Raw genomic sequence first — 19,874 nt, forward strand, 5'->3', positions numbered from 1 at the left:
ACATAAAACTGCTTCTGAACATCAACAATTTACATTTTTTAAACAATTTTAAATAAAATGCCTGCTTGGTTAAATAATATATATAACGTTTTATGATATTTTATAAAAATGTAATTGAATGAATCCAAATAATGCAATACACATTTATATTATAATGAAAATAATTCTCACTTAAAGTGAGTATTCAATTTAAAAAATAAAAATGTAATGAAATTAAATAAAAGGAAAAAATGTTAAATAGTTTACAGTTGTTAGATCTTATTTGGGTAATGTTTGTGCGCGTGTGTGTGTGTTTTACACTTAATATTCCATTTTCTATAATCTACTTATTTCAGCATATACTTTGACGAACGTCTTCATTCCTTCCGTCCTTCATTCATTTACTCCACTTCCACATGTGGAATTGTCTGGATTTTCTACTTTTAAGGAAAATTCTTGAAGCTGGATCATAAAACGCGTGCGACTTCCTGGTCAGCGGTTAACGCAAGCAAAATGGATTATTTTTGCGTTTTCATGCATGCCGCGAAACAAATCTTATCTCCGGTACAGAGTGAGTAGCCACAGTGACACTGCGATATTTTACTGTCTATTTTTATACCTCTGGCATTTTTGTGTATTTTATCAAGATTAATAATAAAAATTAAAGACTAATCAAACTTGTAAAAAGAATGTAAAAAAATTGCATTCGATACACACAGATAGATAGATAGATAGATAGATAGATAGATAGATAGATAGATAGATAGATAGATAGATAGATAGATAGATAGATAGATAGATAGATAGATAGATAGATAGATAGATAGATAGATAGATACCCCACAAACACATTCATGAACACTAGTAGGTCACCAACCTGCCACTGATTAAAAATTACATTAGAGGAGGTCTGAAATGAGCTGCAAATATGGAAATGAGCACAAGACCTACAGCAGCTAGTGGAACAAAGTACTGCTTTCTCAGGCAAATAGCCTCATCTTTCATTAAGGAAATGAATTTGCCTAAAGGTAGCAAAGAAACATGATGAAACAAAAAGTACAGGGAATCGAGCTCATTTCTGAGAACACAGAACTGATTTTTCCGCTTCTGTCCAAAGTACACGTGGCAGAATAGAATGATAAGGAGATCTGAAGCTAGCTGAGAATCACTGGTTTAGAATGAGCGAGATACAGAATTAATATCACACCTTAGATCCTTAAACCCTGCCTGCGAGTAAAGTAAAAAGACGATAGGTCAAAATATGATCATGTAGAGCGACATGCTTCACCACGTGCATACGGTGTCAGGCACAAGGTGCGTCATCTGATATCTTTTATTTTATTATTATAAAAAAAATTTAAAAAAAATAGATAATTTTTGTGCACTTTTACGCAAAACGTATGTATCTGCGCTGGTTTTCAGTAGCAAGACAACATTTTGAACACTGAGACAGCAAGATAAGATCGGTCTACATCACAGAGTATACAGTATCTCGGAATTGATCACAGATAAATCCTTATAGTCAGTGAAACAAGGTCATCCCACATGTGTGAATGCTGACTAAGGGAAAATGTTGAGCATATGTTATAAATAAATATCAATTCAAGTTGGCAGTTTACTCTTAGTAAAGTCTTTTACTCATATATGTATAAAATGTAATTGTGGACACCTGACCATAAGATTCATATGTGTATCCCATTTCACATTTAGTCCCCATTTGATGTTATAATAACCTCCACTCTTCTGGGAAGATGTTCCAATAGATTTTGGAGTTTCATTCTGTAGATTTGTGCACATCCATCCACAAAGCCATTAGTACTGATGTTGGTGAAGTGAGGAGGCCTGGGGTGCAGCCAGTACCTCAAATTTATCCCAAAGGTGTTTGAGGTCAGATATCTACAGCAGGAGATGCAAGATCTTCCATGTCAAACCATATGTTTATATAGCCGGCTTTGTGCGCAGGGACACAACCTGCTAAAACCTTTCTGATGAAACCAAGATTGCACTGTTTGTCCTCAATTCTAAACATTATGTCTGGAGAAAACCAGGCACCTTCGCAATAGTGAAGCATGGTGGTGGCAGCATCATGCTGTGAGGCTGTTTTTAGCAGCAGGAACTGGGAGATTAGTCAGGGTTTACCGAAATGGAGCAAAGGACAGAGATATCCTCAATAAAAACCTGTTCCAAAGCACTCTGGACCTCAGACTCGGACAAAGTTTCACTTACAAACATGACAATGACCCTTAGCACATTTCATGCTACTGTATCCAAGACATTCCCAATTGTATGGCTCTAGCTTTGTGGTAACTATTTGGGGGAAAAAAACACATATGCCTGAAACAAAATCAGGTGTACCAATGCTTTTGTCCATATAGTGTATTTTCTCTTAAAGTTTTCCTTGCCAAAGAAAAATATAAAATTATCTTGAAATTGTTTTTGGTTTTTTTCATGCTGTGCTAGTCATCTGAAATATCAGCTAATCAGACAATGAAAAAAAAAAACACTACAGTTGAAGCCATAATATGCAGTTCCTCTCTATGAGGTATAACTTGGGTCAAATTGGTTACTGACAAAAAAAAAACAAAAAAAAACATCCAAGCACCTGCTAATATTTCCAGTGTATAAATATGATGAACAGAAAAGTTCAATGAACAGTTGTAAGCAGATATTTAGATGGACTAAATTTGTGATATTGGGGTAAAAGATGAGAGACATTTTCTTCAGACTCTAAAGGTGGATGTGTAGGAGTGAGAGTGTAGCCTGCCAGCTCCACCAGTAAGCTCTGATCAACACACACACACTCTATTGATACTTGGCATAGAGAGTCTTTTCAGTAGCACAGTGTGAGAGAAAGTTACTTACAAGCCTGATTACTGATTGGGTACCAACAAGCCTCAACACAACTCGTACACTAATAGCTCAAACACCAAGTCACACACTAATTCTCTCTCACACACGAATGGAACATAAGAAACTTTCCTGTTCCAGTGTTTTACATTGAACACAAGTTTCCTCCCATAGGCTCAAACCCGTTACAGTGAAAGATGAATTCTTTATTTTCTACATGTGTAGGGAGTTTTTCCTTGCCACAGTCGCCATGGTTTGCTCATCAGGGATAAATGCACACCATTCACCTTGACTGTTGATTTCTGTAAAGCTGCTTTGAGACAATGTCTGTTGTGAAAAGCGCTATAGAAATAAACTTGACTTGACTTGACTAGTTACACATACATACAGATAGACAGATATTGTCCAATAGAAACAATCGATTACAGAAATATTATAAGATACAGTATAGATGTTTAGATAATTAACATGAAATACGGACAAACAAACCAATACAAATATATCTTCATTACAGGTAATAATTAGATACAAATATTTAAAAACTAAATAAATGCCTGGCCAGGCAGACAAACTGACAACTAAATACATGGCTATGCAGACAGACAGATAGATAAACAACAACATAGGCAAGACAAGCAGGCAGACAAACAGACAGAGATAGATAAAGAAATAAATAAATCCCTAGGCAAGACAGAGACAAGAAAATAAATAAATCTCTAGCCAAGACAGACAGACAGGCAGACAAGGAAATAAATAAATCCCTAGCCAAGACAGACAGACAGACAGACAAGTGGTTAGAAAGCTACAGAGACCAAAACATTTTTTTATCTTTATAAGAAATTTAGAAGACAAACACAGACAGCTAAACAGACAGATTCAATACCTTATAGATAGAATAATAATAAAGTAAAGGCGAGATAAAGTTTAATATCGTTCAGCAGAAATGGCTTCCTAGAACATTTCCTGTTACACTTTGCTCTAATCAGTCATGGCTGGTGCTGCTGTTATTAATCGAGCAAAACCAGCAGAAAACTGAACCCGGTGGAATCACAATGCCTCGGCAAACCTTTTTAGAAAGGAAAAAGGAAAGGCTCAATTTTGTTCTACTTTGATACTTGACCTGTGGTTTTCCTTCTTATTAAAGAAGCCTCCGGCAACCCCAATTTAGCAGCAGGCTGATTCAGAAAGGCTCACACACATTTATGGTTAATGATTCATTAGTGTTTGTGTCGAGAGATCGATCCGTGCCAAAGGAAGCAGACAGAAAAGGGCGTGAAAGAAGACCTCACAGCTGCTGTGCTGTTTTATGGCATTATCTTCCTTTCCTCTCATTAACTCAGTTGCAATGAATTAGAGAAAGCTGTGTCGCTGACAGACTCGCATAACGCATGCCACAAATGAACCCATCAGACGTTAGAGATAAATATTGAATGCCTCTAGTGGCCATTCGGTGCCAATTGACCAGACGAATGTGAGTTTAAATCCCAGGACGGAGACGAGTAACTGTTTGGCCTTGATGCAAAACTCTTGTCTTGGACTGGATTCTCATGAATCACTTGGGATAAAAAGTAACTGCCAAAGAGCTAAACAAAAAAGTAATTACAACAAGATTCTTTGGTGAAGAGGAAAGAAGTTGACAGAGTGGAAAAACGACAGAGAAGTAAAGGATATTTATTTATACTTCTTTATTAAATGAACCACGCTCTTTTGCAGAATGATGAAAGTTGAAGATTGCTGGGAAACAGTAACATGCTGGAACGTGTTTAGAGCAAACGTTCGTCCATTTGTTTTCTGCAACAGTATGTTTTGGGGGATTTTGGAGAAACGAAAGAGACAAAAAAAAAAAACATGTAAAGAAAATCCACACAATGGACAGTCTCAAGCTCAGGTGATCACACCAGGAACCCAGAAGTTGTGAGATCCCAATGATCCCCGCTGCAGCGAATGCTATCATCAAAGCAGGCGGAAACTTTATTCTAAACGTTTAAAACAGGGGAATAGTTAAACAATGGCAAAATCACAAATATATTCTTACACTATATAGCCAAAGGTTTGATCTTTAGGTGTTTAGGTATCAAAGGTGTTTTGCAGCCCCCATGATGTTGAAAAGGTCCTTCTAAAAAGTTTTAGACTGGAGAGAAGGAATGATCTAAATTAGGGAGAAAACTGAAGTAGAGGGGTAACAATTATTAGCATTTGTGAAGTCAAGTGCAAAGTCCTGCAAAGTCCTTCCTTCCAACCTTGACTTTATGGAGCTTGCTTTGTACACTGGTTCATGCTGGAACATTTTTGGAGCCTTTTATGTCCAGTGAAGAAAAAAATCCTAATACCACAGCATGCAAAAACACACACTTTGATTGTGTGCTTTCAGCTTTATGCTGGCAAAAGTTTAGGAAGGACCCACATGCTGGGGTGATGGTCAGGTGTCCAAACTTTCAGCCATATTGTGTAGGTCTAGGACAAGACTAAATTCTTTTTAAATGATCGTTATACTGCATGCTTTCGAAACTTCAATTCCACTTTTCTGTAAAGATGCTTTTAGAGTGAGCTCGTGGAGATTCAACCACACGAATGTCTGGCTTTGTGTATGGTGATGTATAGGAGATATAAAAATTGCAATTTCAGTGAAGGTTCCCCAAAATGAAAAAAACTGATATGGGAATCCTTTTTTAACTTGGATGCAGTAATGGAGACCATCTGTCCACTATTAATTCAAGTCTATTAATAACCAAAAGGGCTTCAATAAGTCCAGAAAGAAACCCTAAACCTTATTCAATGCATTCAATGTTCCAATTCATCCGAAATGGTGTTCAACAGGGTTGAGATCAGCGCCTAATAGCAGTAGATCTTACATTCCAACCCGTGTAAACTATATCTTCATGGAGCTGGCTTTGCTCGAACAGGTTTGGGTCTTCTATCTCGAGTGAATGCAAAATTTCATGCTACACATCCAAAGACGTGTGCCTCCAAATTTGCTCCAACACTTTGTGGAGGAACCACACAAGACTGGAAAAGTCAGTTGTGGCAACATTTGTGTCCACTCTACCAGGATACTCATGCGTCAAAACATCATGCCTTTTAAAGCTTGCATGTCGCCCGTGTATGGTGAAGTAAATGAGAAATAAAAACTGCAAATCGAGGAAAGTTTTCCAAAAAGTAAAATACTGCTATAGGGTTTTCAGATACTTAAAAAAAAAAAAAAATTGAGTCCACCTGCCCACCACTGATTACGATTCATTCGAGACTATTAATAAAGTTATCAGGGTGGCAGGATTGTGTTCAGGAGTGGCAGCAGCCACCCCAGAAAAAATGCCACTGCTGTGGTCACGCCCCCTGGATACCACGTGGCACGCCGTAACAACACCTAAGCTGAGAACAGTGATGTAATGCTGATCTCGGTTTCAGAATGAACAAATGCAATTAATACTCTACTGAAAAGTAAAAGAAATGGGGAAATTATGATGGTTGGAAATTAAAACAAAAAAGTTGTTAAAGTTGTTTTTAAGGTGTTATTTATTGAAACTGAATAAAATTAGTTATTTAGCAACACGGTCATGCCTTTTGTTTTTTAATGCATACAATTTGTACCGTTTCAAATCTACAGTGAAGGTTTCAAAGTTAATTAACATTTGTGTATAATATTTATATGATTTTATCATTTATAAATGATATATAATAAAGAGAAAAAGTAGGGAAATGAACTTGCCTGTGAGCCGCAGTTTCACTGGACCATTTCTCCTCGCCCCTTGATTAGACATTCCCTTTATATTCCAGCTTGACGTTTATTTCTAGCTTTAATTTTTATACTAAATTGTTTATCTGACTACAAAGAAATCTTCCTAAACAAACTCGTTTTTTCCCCAGCGTTCACACTCCAGTCAATGCGAGTGAACGCGCCGAGGACGCAGAATTACAACCTCCGGGTGGAAACACAAGCAAGCACTGAACCTTCACTTCCAACTTTCCTGCAAGTTAAAAAGAAAAAAGAAGAACCAAAACGTCTCGAATAAGTCCAGAAAGAAAACCTAAACCTTGTGGAAGTGTTATTTAATCCCGCTCCATGGGGAAATCACCGCAGTTTCTTGGACAAACCAGTTTATTTTCGGTAGGAGTGGAAGTTGTGAGCAGCCAAGAAATCTATTTAACGAGAGGCTCGATTCCAAATAGACGTGTAGTGCACTACGCGTGACACCGAGCCCCTAGTCGAGCCCTATTCGGTCGCGCGCTGAGGCGAGTGCGCGCGTGTAGGAAGTGCGGAGACATTTTGACTACACTCCGTTTCTGTCGACAAAAATGGAGCAAACAGCGACAACCCGTGGACAGAATTAGTAACAACAGCTACTTGTTATAAAAAAATTTTGTTAATAAAAAATAAAGCTATACCATGCTCCTGCTTATTTTAAATATATATTTTCTAAACAAAGTTATAATATGAGTTTTGTGTATGAAGATTTCATTATGAGTGATGAACATGGACAGGATAATAGAATAGCCTTTATTTGTCACATACAATACAGCACAGTGAAATTCTTTCTTTGCATATCTCAGCTTGCTCGGAAGCCGGGGTCAGAGCGAACGGTCAGCCGTGATGCGGCGCCCATGGAGCACAGAAGGTTAAAGGCCTTGCTCAAGGGCCCAAGAGTGGTAGCTTGGCGATACCAGAGTTTGAACCCACAGACCTTGCGATCAGTAACCCAGAGCCTTAACACACTGAGCTTCCAATCCCCAGTGAAAGTCAAACCAGCAAGAGTTTAAGGAACTCGCCTGAACACTCGAAAGTGACTCCTGGGATAACAGCATTTGATTCAAAAGTTAAATTCTTGCTGTTACATAAAGTGAAACACAGAGCAGTCTTATATGTTAAAAATTTATTTACAAGGCTTAGTGAAAAAACTAAAAAGAGCCTTTATATACATAACTAATAAAAAAAATAATAAAAACCAAGTATACATTTATTTTTAAAAAAGTGGAATGGAGTAGTGGGTGGTGAAGGAGTGTTTTAGAAATTAAAAGTGCTTTGGTTATCAGTAATCTGGAAGGCATAGCCATCATTGGTTGCTTCAGGAACGATGGATTCATCCTCTTCTTCCTGATAAAAATAATCACAATCACGTTATTAATTAACCCATTACAGCAGGACCATAATCATTGACCAATGACAGCCAATTATTTGTCACATGGCCACAATATTTGTGTGTGTGTGTATATATATATATATATATAAATAAAAAGCCACTGTATACACTTGTGAACACTGTATGGACAAAAGTTTATGGACACCTAATCATCTCTCCACTCTTCTGGAAAGATGTTGTGCTCATTCCACCACAAGGATGTTAGTAATGTCAGGTACTGATGAGAAGGTCTGGGGTGCAGTCAGCATTCCAATTCATACCAAAGGTGTTTAACAGAGTTGAGCGCAGAGCTCTATAGCAGGAGATCTTCCACTCAACCCATGTAAACCATAAACATTGTGCATAGCGGCTTGGTCATGCTGATACAGATTTGTCTCTCCTAGTTCAAGTGCAGGGAAAAGTTAACTGGGAAAGTCAGGTGTCCCAATACTTTTGTCCATATTGTGCATATAGATAGTTCTGGAAATTAGAAAAAAACGATTACTTACTTCGCCTGAGAAGTATTTCTCGATGAGTTTGAGTGCAGCTTTGTAGATCATTTCGTTCTCATGGGTCTGGAGTGCTTCGATCCGGTCCAGTCCTCCGCACTCCTCGATCATCAGACACATCTTTTCTTTCTCGCCCATTTTCTCTGCAACCTGAGTGTCAGCACGGGAGAATCGGTTACTAACAGGCCCTAGAGAGCATAATCTGTGTACAAACTTTTTCTCTGATGAATACTTCATTTCCCGTGCACATGCCCCAAAACAAATCATTTATCTACATTTGCTCACTGATACCAGAGACCTACACAATTTACAAATGTCAGATTAAACGGTACTGTAACAAAATGATTTCAATTTGAGATTTGAATAAATTTCTTTTTTTGGGGGGTTTAGGTTTACAGGTCTACAGATACTCATGGTTGCCTGGTGTCGCTTTGATTGACGGTAGAGAAAACGTGTTTCTCACTTAATTTGCTCTCTGTGGCATCATTAGTATTCAGACCAGTGATTGTGACTCGAAAGAAATGCCATTATTGTTCTGACACTATTTCAAATCATTTTCATTTTCGGCAGCGTAGAATTGAGCCGCTGTATCCATGTGCTGTGTAGTCAGTTTTATTCTGCTGAACATGGCGTCATATTTACCGTGAAAATATTCGAGATGGCATCCAGGATGACTATGATGGTCTTGCTGTCCTTGGATGTCAGGAGGTTTAGGAGAGGTTCGAGCACTCCGGACTGAACCAAGTACGCCACCTGCTGCACCGTCCCCCCACTGGTGTAGTTGGTGATGGCCCACACAGCCTCTTTCTGAGTCTTATAGTCTCCCTGTGAGAAAATGAACATGCTCAAACTTTAAAACTGATTTTTGATAGGAAAAACTGACCTTTATTTTAATGCCTATAAAAGGAGTCAGTGTTTGTTTGATGTTTGTATTTAATAAATGGTAAGCTTCCAGTAAATGAGTCACGGAGGAGGTCGGGCTTTCCAGTTCGACGTGTTGCATTTTTTTTTCTTATTAGCATCAATAGAGCTCGAATAAATGGAGAAACTCATGTATGACTGTTTATTGTTGCTAGAACATAAGCAGTAACGGAACCTGTGCACATGTCACAACATTTTTTTTTGTATTCAATAATTTAAAAAAAGCATCAAGAAAACTTTCAAGGATGTTACGTAAAGCTCGGCCAGGTGGATGCAGTAAAAAAAAAAAAAAAAAAAGAATAGTTTATTTAATATGAATATCCCAAAATCCAAATCCAGCATATTCCTAGGGCATAAATGTAAAGGTGCGGCAAAAACAATGTGCACTGGGCTCTGAGAATAACAAATACAAGGAACCAAAACGAGATGTGAAATACTTGGCAGTTGTGAAGCAGAAACAAAAGAAATTAGATATGAAAACATGAATTAAACGTGGAAGTGGAAAAAGCTGCGAATGAGGCGACACGTGATCACGAGGACCAACGATGAGACAGAGGTGGAGACGTGAATAAAAACAAACACACACGTGGCTATGCATACAAAAATGTAAAACACACACACACACACACACACACACACACACACACACACACACACACACACACACACACACACACCTGTAGTACCTAAATCGGGTCTAAAAACTGTAAACTATTTAATTTTCGATTTATTTGAATTTGTGCCAATTTAAACAATTACTCAATTTAATCAATATAATAAAAAATTTGATTTATTAATTTTTTTATATAAAATATTATAAAAATATTTGTATATACTATTTAACCAAACAGGCTCTTTATTTAAAATTGTTTTAAAAATTGTTCACAAATATTAATAATAATAATAATAATAATAATAATAATAATAATAATAATAATAATAATAATAATAATAAACTGCGTTAATAATAAAACAAGATTTTTTTTTTACATTTTGCATTTCTTCCCCCTAACGGTACCGAAATTAATCCGAACCTTGACTTAAAATCCGAGGTACGTACTGAACCGTGAATTTTGTGTACCGTTACACCACTGATCTGAGACATGTCTGGGGTCCCGATGTTCCTAAGCATTTAGGCGAGTAAAGGAAGCTAATATTCTTCAGTAAATGTGTCTCACCTGCTGCAGAACCTCCACCAGCAGGGGCACCAAACCTGCATCAACCACTTCTTGGATTTGTGAGTCTTTCCCGGCTGTGATGTTGGACAGTGTCCACGTCGCCTCCTTCTGAATGTTGTTTTTTGGGTGGCGTAGAAGAGTGGGAAACAGAGCCAGTGCTCCGGAGTTCAGAACTTTCTGAGTCTGTTCGTCCGTTCCGGTAACGATGTTCCCCACGGCACGCAGCGATGGAGTCTGTAAAATTAACCGGCAGAGCCCTGGCATTATGAATTATATTGGAGGTACACGGTAGGTGAACACCAGGGTTGCAAACTTGACATGGGAATCAACGGGAATTAATGGGAATAAACAAAATTGCAGGGTAGCCTTTAACAGAGAACTTAAATCTAGTCTTACAGGATAATCTTCGTTAAAACCAGCAGATTTAATGAAATTTCAGTTGAATTCCTCTTTTACTCATTCATCAATGACATGCACACAGCACACTTACTTATAGTTTTATACCAAAATGGATTAAATACATTATTTTACCTAAAATTCTACAATCAATTCCCTATAATGACAATGTGAAAGTTCAAAATCTTTGCAAATGTAAAAAAAATTACAGGTATTCACAGCCTTGACCAGGACATTGAATGTATCCTGTTTTTGCTGATCATCCTTGAGATGCTTCTACAACTTGGAGTCCTCCTGTGGTAAATTCAATTGATGGAAGATGATTTGGAAAGACATACACCTGTCTATATGAGGTCCCACAGTTAACAGTGCATGTCGGAGCACAAACTGAGCCACAAAGTCCAAGGAATTGATTGTAGACCTCCGAGACAGGATTGTATTGAGGCACAGATTTGGGGAAAGGACCAGAAATATTTCTGATGGTCACTCTGAAAAAGTTCCAGCATTTCTCTGTGGAGAGAGAAGAACCTTCCAGAAGAACATCCATCTCTGCAGCACTCCATCAATCAGGTTTGCTTGGTAGAGTGACCAGTCTGAAGCCACTCCTCAGTAAAAGGCACATGACAGCCCACCTGGAGATTGCCAAAAGGTACCTTGAAGACTCTCAGACCATAAAACACAAAGATTGAACTATTTGGCCTGAATGCCAAGTGTCATGTCTGGAGAAAACCAGGCACCGCTCATCATCTGGCCAATATCATTCATACAGTGAAGCATGTTGGTGGCAGTGTCATGCTGTGGGGATGTTTTTCAGCAGCAGGAACTGGGAGACTAATCAGAAACGAGGGAAAGATGAATGCAGCAATGTACAGACACATCCTTGATGAAAACGTGTTCCAGAGCGCCCTGGACCTCAGATTGGCATGATGGTTTGACCTCGAACAAGACAACAACCCTGAGCACACAGTCAAGATAACAAAGGCGTGGCTACAGGACGACTCTGTGAATGTCCTGGAGTGGCCCAGCCAGAGACTGGAACCCGAATGAACATCTCTAGAGAGATCTGAAAATTGCTGTGCCCTGACGCGTCCCATCCTACCTAATGGAGCCTGAGAGGTTCTGTAAAGAAGAATGGGAGAAACTACCCAAAAATAGGTGTATAGCTTGTAGGATTAAACTCAAAAAGACTTAAGGCTGTAAGTGGTGCAAAAGGAGCTTCAACAAAGTATTGAAGACACTTGTGATTTTTATTTTTATAAATTTGCAAAGATTTCAAACAAACTCCGTTCACATCGTCATTATGGGGGTATTGTTCGTATAATTTAGAGGGAAAATAATAAATGTAATTCATTTTGGAATAAGACTGTAACATAACAAAATGTGAAAAAAGAGAAGCGCTGTGAATACTTTCCAAATAAATACTTTCCAGATGTTATGTTACAGCTGTATGTTTCCTGAATCCTGCACACAAAATAATGTCCAAAAATGTCCATCTTGACGAGTATTCGCGTAAATTACATAGATTTATAGTTAAAACTTCCTTGTGCTGTTTGTAAGCTGTTGTGCAACAAAATTATACTAACAATAAAATCAAAGCAAAAAAAGTCATTTTTGTATTAGTTTGCATGCATGTCAGCTTTTGACCAAACCAATTAATATTTATATATAATAGTTTATATAAATTTTCCAAAATATCAAATTAATTCCCAGAAATTCACCGGATATTTTCCGCCCCTTTGCAACCCCAGTGAACACATACAAATTGAACAATTAAACTTATAGTAATATTACACTGGTTCTCAGCTTTAGACTGCGATTTTTGTTTATCATCTACAACCTTCATCCTGCTCCTGGAATGAAGACACGTAGGCCTTGGCATTAAAGGCCAAAAGCACATCAAGAATGTAAGTAATCATTATTTTCCTCACATGACATACAATAAGATAAAAGATAATAAAAACTAGTTGCATACAGCAAAACTCTGAACGAGCTTTTCTTGTGTTTCTTCATCAGGCTCAATATATAATCTACTCTAAATTCTAAATATTTCTCTTGATTTTGTTGCTTTACTTGGCAAACCTTCAAACCTACCAGTCAACTGAATTATACCCAATTCCAAAAAAAGTTGATGATTTGCAAATCTTATAAACCCATATTTTATTCACACTTGAAGATTGAAAACATATCTAATGTTTAAATTGAGTAAATGTAGCATTTGAGGAAAAAATAAGGTCATTTTGAATTTGATGGCTGCAACGGGTCTCAAAAAAGTCTGGAAAAAGTAAATGTGTTAGAATGGGCAGCTTGCATATTTGGAAAGGCTCCATCATTGCTGAATGGTGTATATACAGGTTTTAAAGCAACTAATGCTTCCATGCATTGCATGTTTGAGCAAGACAATGCGAACTGCATACTGCATTTATAACCATAGACTGTTATCATAGTAGAAAAGTCTGGGTGCTGAACTGGCCTGGCAGCTGTCTAGACCTTTCGCTATTTAAAAAAAAAAAACATTTGAGGGTTTTAAAACAAACAAAGGACACCCAGAACCGTATCATACACGTATGGGACAACATTCCTCTCCCGAAACTTCCTGAGGGCCCAGATTTATGGTGGAAAACATGGCCCTGTCCCAACTTTTTTGAGACCCGTTGCAGCCATCAAATTCAAATTCGTATTTCTTCTTTAAAATATGGTTTTATGTGATTTACATTTCTTTTTCTCTCAAACTTTTTTTGGAATTGTGGTTGTATTATAGTGTCACGCATTTTGCAGTTATTTTTCACACGTGATTACATATTTAATTTCCAGGAAATTATACTGTCATTTCAACTAGTTTTTATTTAACCGTTCTGGTTTTACACTGCGAGAGGCTCGAGTTTCTCACCATGATGTTAATGTCTGAGCAGCCGAGCAGCTGTATGAGACAGGGCACAAGGCCAGCTTGCAGTACCACCTCGATCCGCTCGTTCGGGCCATCAGTGAGGTAGGACACGGCCCAGCACGTGTCGGCCAGCACCTCGGAGTCGTTGTATTCCAGAAGGCGCAGAAGAGCCGGCAAAATCAGTTGCACGGCAGTCACTGGAGGGGCCGGGTTTTTATTCCGGCATAGATTAGACAGAGTCCACGCCACGTTCCTCAGGTAGCTCGTCTACAACAGGGGATAGAGATGGAGTTCTAGTATTTAGAAGCTGAGCAATTAAAAATAGGTCAGATAGTTCACTACAAAAATGCACCCTAACCTTGTTTTTAAGTTTCACTTAAAACATGGACATCCTGACTAAATAGATCTGTGAATTCAACAATGCTGCTCTATAAAATGTACTTATCATATACATTTACACGGATCAGGCATAACTTTAGGACCGCTGACAAGGGACACTGATTATCTCTTCATCGTGGTACCCTTTAGTGGGTGGTATATAGTAGGCAGTGTGATGGCTTGACGACTGGGTCAGAGCATCTTCAAAACTGCAGCTTTTGTGGGATGTTGCCGGTCTGCAGTGGACAGAATCTAACAAAGTGGTTCAAGGAAGGAACAGTGGTGAACCGGCGACAGGGTCATGGGCAGCCGAGACTCACTGATGCACATGAGAAGTGAAGGCTGGTCCGTGTGGTCCGATCAAACAGATGATCACATGTAGCTTAATGTGCTGAAGAAGTTAATGCTGTTAATGCTCGACGGGTCACGACTGTTTTGGCAGCAAAAGAAGGACCAACACAATATTAGGCAGATGGCCATAATGTTATGCCTGATTGGTGTATATCTAAAAAAGTTACAACTACTGAGGCAAATTTTTCAATAGCAAGCATGCCCTGGTAGTGCAATTCACTATATTTGAATAAAGGAACCCTAAGAAAGTTAAAACCATTCCTGATCTACCACTAGCCAGTAGATCTACATACACCCATAGTAGATCCTGAGCGACAGTTGTACGTACAGTAAACATAGACAGGTTGGGAGCAGACAGCAGTGTGAGCAGCGGCTCAATGGCTCCATGTTTGATGACTTTGTCCCTGTATGTCGAGCCGTCACCTTTAAAGGAAAACAAAGTTAGACTCGAACAGAGACCGCGCCTGAGAAATGTTTACTGTTATGTCTTCTCACCAGCGATATTGCCAAGGGCCCAGATAGCTTGCTCGCTGATGTGAGCGTGAGGAGAGGAGATGAGGCTGATGAAGGCTGGAATGGCTCCTGCCTCCACCACGGCTCTTGTTTGGTCAGAGGTTCCTGAGGCAATGTTGGTGAGAGCCCAAGCTGCCTCAAACTGGATTGGAGGACAGTCGGAGATCCAGAGGAAGCTCACTAATGTACTTATCAGACCTGCTTCCACGATCGAGTCAATGGGAGGGTGTTTTTCTCTAGATAGCAACTTCCTGTTAAACAGGAAAAAGTAAGAGAATATAGTATTTGTTTACTTGGCAATGCAAAATACCTAATAGGTGCGACAGTAGCATTGAATACTGACAACCACAAAAAAAGGAACCAGAAATCTAGCTGCCTTTTGTGCACCGTGGCATGCGACCATGTGGGACAGGAGGAAGTTTCAAAACAAAATATGTTGTGTTGACAAACCAAACATCACATCTTGCTTAATAGAAAATGGCCCAAATACTGTAGTGACCTTAGTGGCTCAAATCAAGTGTGAAAGAAGACATGAAAAGCTTTCAGAAGCAAAGTTACCTCGCTGCCTGTGTGGCCTGCAACTGATGATCCAGACTTTGACTGTTTACACCATTGACGATCTCCTCCACACTCCAATGCTGGAACGTCTGCAGAGTGAAAAACAAATTAAGGAATTGTTTACACGCATTTTATTTTATTGCATTTACAAGCAATGAAAGTATGATTATTTAACCATTTTCGTCCTGACTAATCACTAACTATTTGCCTTTTTGATCAATATGAAACTTAGCCTAACTGTATAAAATGATGGCTCATGAGCCAGTTCAGTTGTGACGTCATGGTGATTGTGGGTAAAGTCTTGTGTTATAGTGCAGAAGGTCATAGGTTACAATCCATGGCAGACTCTTCTATTTTGATAAAATGCATTTCTTGTGAATGTCTTTAGCCATTCTATAATACAATTAAGGAAATTAAACCCAAATGGAAGTTAGTTTATGTAGTCACTTGTCTAAACCAGCTTGTTTCCCAGCATCCAATCCTTAATTACAAATGTTTCCTAACACTAAATAATTGATATATTCCCCCTTTTAAAAAAAAGTGATCACCTGTAGTTTCCAAAATCAACCAATCACTGATCACACCACTGCTTCCGAACCACCAATCACTGATCACACCACTGCTTCCGAACCACCAATCACTGGTCAGACCACTGCTTCCCAACCACCAATCACTGATCACCGCTGCTTCCCAACCACCAATCACTGATCACCGCTGCTTCCCAACCACCAATCACTGATCACCGCTGCTTCCCATCCACCAATCACTGATCACCGCTGCTTCCCATCCACCAATCACTGATCACGCTGCTTCCCATCCACCAACCACTGATCACCACTGTTTTCCAACGACCGCTGCTTCCCAATCACTGATCACACCACTGCTTCCCAACCACCAATCACTGATCACACCGCTGCTTCGCAACCACCAATCACTGATCACACCGCTGCTTCGCAACCACCAATCACTGATCACACCGCTGCTTCCCAACCACCAATCACTGATCACCGCTGCTTCCCAACCACCAATCACTGATCACCGCTGCTTCGCAACCACCAATCACTGATCACCGATCCTTCCAAACCACCAATCACTGATCACCGCTGCTTCCCAACCACCAATCACTGATCACCGCTGCTTCCCAACCACCAATCACTGATCACCGCTGCTTCCCATCCACCAATCACTGATCACCGCTGCTTCCCAACCACCGCTGCTTCCCAACCACCAACCACCGATCACCACTGCTTCCCAACCACCGATCACCACTGCTTCGCAACCACCAACCACTGATCACACCACTGCTTCGCAACCACCAATCACTGATCACACCACTGCTTCGCAACCACCAATCACTGATCACACCACTGCTTCGCAACCACCAATCACTGATCACACCACTGCTTCGCAACCACCAATCACTGATCACACCACTGCTTCGCAACCACCAATCACTGATCACACCACTGCTTCGCAACCACCAATCACTGATCACACCACTGCTTCGCAACCACCAATCACTGATCACCGTTTCTTCCCAACCACCAAACCATGATCACCGTTTCTTTCCAACCACCAATCACTGATCACACCACTGCTTCGCAACCACCAATCACTGATCACACCACTGCTTCGCAACCACCAATCACTGATCACCGTTTCTTCCCAACCACCAAACAATGATCACCGTTTCTTCCCAACCACCAATCACTGATCACACCACTGCTTCGCAACCACCAATCACCGTTTCTTCCCAACCACCAATCACTGATCACCGTTTCTTCCCAACCACCAATCACTGATTACTGCTTCTTCCCATCCACCAATCACTGATCACCACTGCTTCCTAACCACCAATCACTGATCACTGTTGCTTCCCAACCACCAATCACTGATCACCCCTGCATTTAACAACCAATCACTGATTACTACTGATGAGTCCAAATGAAAATAAGTTAATGGAGTCATCTGGTGAGTTTTTCTGAGAGTTTATTAGGTACTTTCCAGACTGTTTAAACCCCCGATGTTACCTGTGAGTTGTGGTTTGGATCGTGCTCCTGGGAATCCGGCAGACAGCTCACATTTCTCCGTTTTAATATCTGCTCGTCCTTCTTCGCTTTTCGGAGTTCCACACTGACTTCCAGCCTCCTCCTCCTCAACTCCTGGGGAGTGTCAAGAAGAAACCGTGTCAGGATTCAGCTCGAATATGAACATCGTCTCTAACACTTCGCTTTCACTTACGTTCGCATCTTTCCCTTTATTTTTGAACTGGTTTAATCGGGACACGTTTTCACCGGCAGACATTTTCTCCTGTACAACAAACAAGACGGTTATAACACTGTAACGAGACTGAAGCCCAGAATACACACACACACACACACACACACACACACACACACAGTCGAGTCTAAGATAAGTCAAGGAAACACAGTTACAGCTAAAGTCGGTTTGGTTTTAATAGAAGAGCATCAGCCCCATTTCCGGGCATATTTAAGTCTCTATCTGCTGCCATGTGGTCTCATTAAAATACAAATAAATCCATGTAAAAGTCGGTCGAACCCCATGAAACCGCTACAGCTACAAATCAAATTGTTGCTACACACTTTCTGTTGGTTGTCGTACCATTTAAGATGTATTGTAATAAAAAAATATAAATAAATAGCGATTTTCCCCGGACAGCGGCTTTTCTCGCGCCTGCCTGATTTCCGTACTCTGGCTGAAATCAACGTCATAGGCAGGCGGAAACACACAAGACGACACATACATCTGATTGGACAAGCTGCAATATGGAAAACGCCTATTGGCTGATTTAAAATGCAAAAAAAAAAAACTCACAATGGCGTGGGAACAGCGTGTTGTCGCGAGAGTTTGCGTAATTTAAAACTATGTCGGTAAAAGTGAAATCGAAACAGTGGCTGGATGGATGAATGTTCTTCGTTTTTTTGTGTTTTTTTTTTTAAGAAATATAAACACACCATTTGTGTTTAGTTGCAGTAAAAAAAAATCCCAAAGTTTCATAAAGAAATGTTTGGTATGCGTATTGTTTAAAAGGCTTTGTTTCCGCATTGGGAAGTGTGATGACCCAGTGGCCTAATGGATAAGGCATCAGCCTCCGGAGCTGGGGATTGTGGGTTCGAGTCCCATCTGGGTCGGGAGCAGCACAATGTTTTGAGCTTCAAGATGAAAAAAAGCACCACGAAAATCTGAGGACGACCAACTACCTCTAGAAATAATGTTTAATAACGTCTTAATCTCCCAGATGCAGAGAAAACCAGGCACCTGGAGACTCTTTATATCCCATTACATTTAAATTAAAATTAACTGTGCTTTATTTCTTTTTTAGATTGAATGCCTCTGTATTGTCATCGTGCTGAGAACAAGTAGTATATTATAGTCTACTTTGATTTTGTATAGACTATTAATGTCTGTACAAATGTACAAAATGCAGAAATGAGGTAGTGAGTGGAGACCAGCTTAGTGCAAATAAGTGGTGTGCAAATAATAATAACAATAATAACAATTATTGTTATTATTATATATTAGGGCTGTCGAAGTTAACCACGTTAATAACATTTTAATGCAAATCCATTTTAACTTCACAAATTTTATTAACATGTGATTAATGCAGTATGCATTTCTGTTTGACCATTTAAAAATTATAAAACAAATATTAAAAAGAGGCAAAATTAAAACCTTCAAAGCAACACATTTATTCACAATGTCCTTTATTTACTCAGACATAAAAAAAAAAAAAAATATAGCAAACTCTACCAAAACAAAATTTTAGATCTCCAAACATTTGTTTTACTGATGCCCAAAGTCTCAAATCCGCACAAAACCGTCATCCGGCAATTAAAACCGTCCGTGCGGAAACATGTCAAAAGTTTATTTCGGTGTCCTGATGATTTACGTAATTTAAAACACCACAATCACTTGAAAACATTTACAAGCATATTTTGTCGTCATGCTCTATGTGGACTGTGGTTTCACTAATAATAAACAAACATTTGCATAAAGCATCCATATCTGTCCATGCTCATGTTGATTGGAGTATTAAAAACTTGAGAAGTATTTCATTTAATCATGCCATTAATCACAATTAAATATTAAAATCTATTGGCATCCCTAATATAATAGATATATAATTTAAATGCTTAAGTGTACATAACATTTATGACATGGAATGACAAACATGACATAAACTAGCAGATACCTAGCACTGTGTTTACTGTCGCCTTGTCTTATG

The 19,874-nt window shown here is 39.2% G+C and overlaps 2 protein-coding genes across 2 annotated transcripts in view; both read right to left on the reverse strand.

Annotated features, from left to right (window-relative positions):
* LOC310715718 (E3 ubiquitin-protein ligase SMURF2-like) overlaps positions 1-7,064 on the reverse strand; it is a 63,424-nt gene extending 56,360 nt beyond the window's left edge. The window contains exon 1 of the mRNA XM_083522378.1: positions 6,533-7,064. Coding sequence (XP_083378504.1) covers positions 6,533-6,584 — 52 coding nt within the window. The 5' untranslated portion in view covers positions 6,585-7,064. The remainder of the gene's footprint in view (positions 1-6,532) is intronic.
* Positions 7,065-7,307: 243 nt separating this feature from the next.
* On the reverse strand, positions 7,308-18,386 carry LOC310715774 (importin subunit alpha-1-like). The gene is made up of 11 exons (XM_083522461.1): positions 18,251-18,386; positions 17,870-17,938; positions 17,659-17,790; positions 15,629-15,717; positions 15,053-15,321; positions 14,886-14,980; positions 13,832-14,095; positions 10,549-10,782; positions 9,092-9,274; positions 8,450-8,599; positions 7,308-7,915 (listed from the first exon to the last, which is right to left on the reverse strand). Exons 1-11 carry the CDS (start codon positions 18,251-18,253, stop codon positions 7,826-7,828), a joined length of 1,578 nt encoding a protein of 525 aa, XP_083378587.1. The 5' UTR covers positions 18,254-18,386; the 3' UTR covers positions 7,308-7,825.
* Positions 18,387-19,874: the final 1,488 nt, after the last annotated feature.

This window comes from Silurus aristotelis (assembly GCF_946808225.1).
Source record: "Silurus aristotelis genome assembly, chromosome: 2".
NCBI lineage: Eukaryota > Metazoa > Chordata > Actinopteri > Siluriformes > Siluridae > Silurus > Silurus aristotelis.

Bases quoted from the DNA above. Each gene is read 5' to 3' on its own strand.
- LOC310715774 (XM_083522461.1), bottom strand. The intron at 15,322-15,628 runs GTAACTTTGCTT...CCTGTTTAACAG, and splicing joins CAGGCCACACAGGCAGCGAG to GAAGTTGCTATCTAGAGAAA. The intron at 7,916-8,449 runs GTAAGTAATCGT...TATTTTTATCAG, and splicing joins AGAAATACTTCTCAGGCGAA to GAAGAAGAGGATGAATCCAT.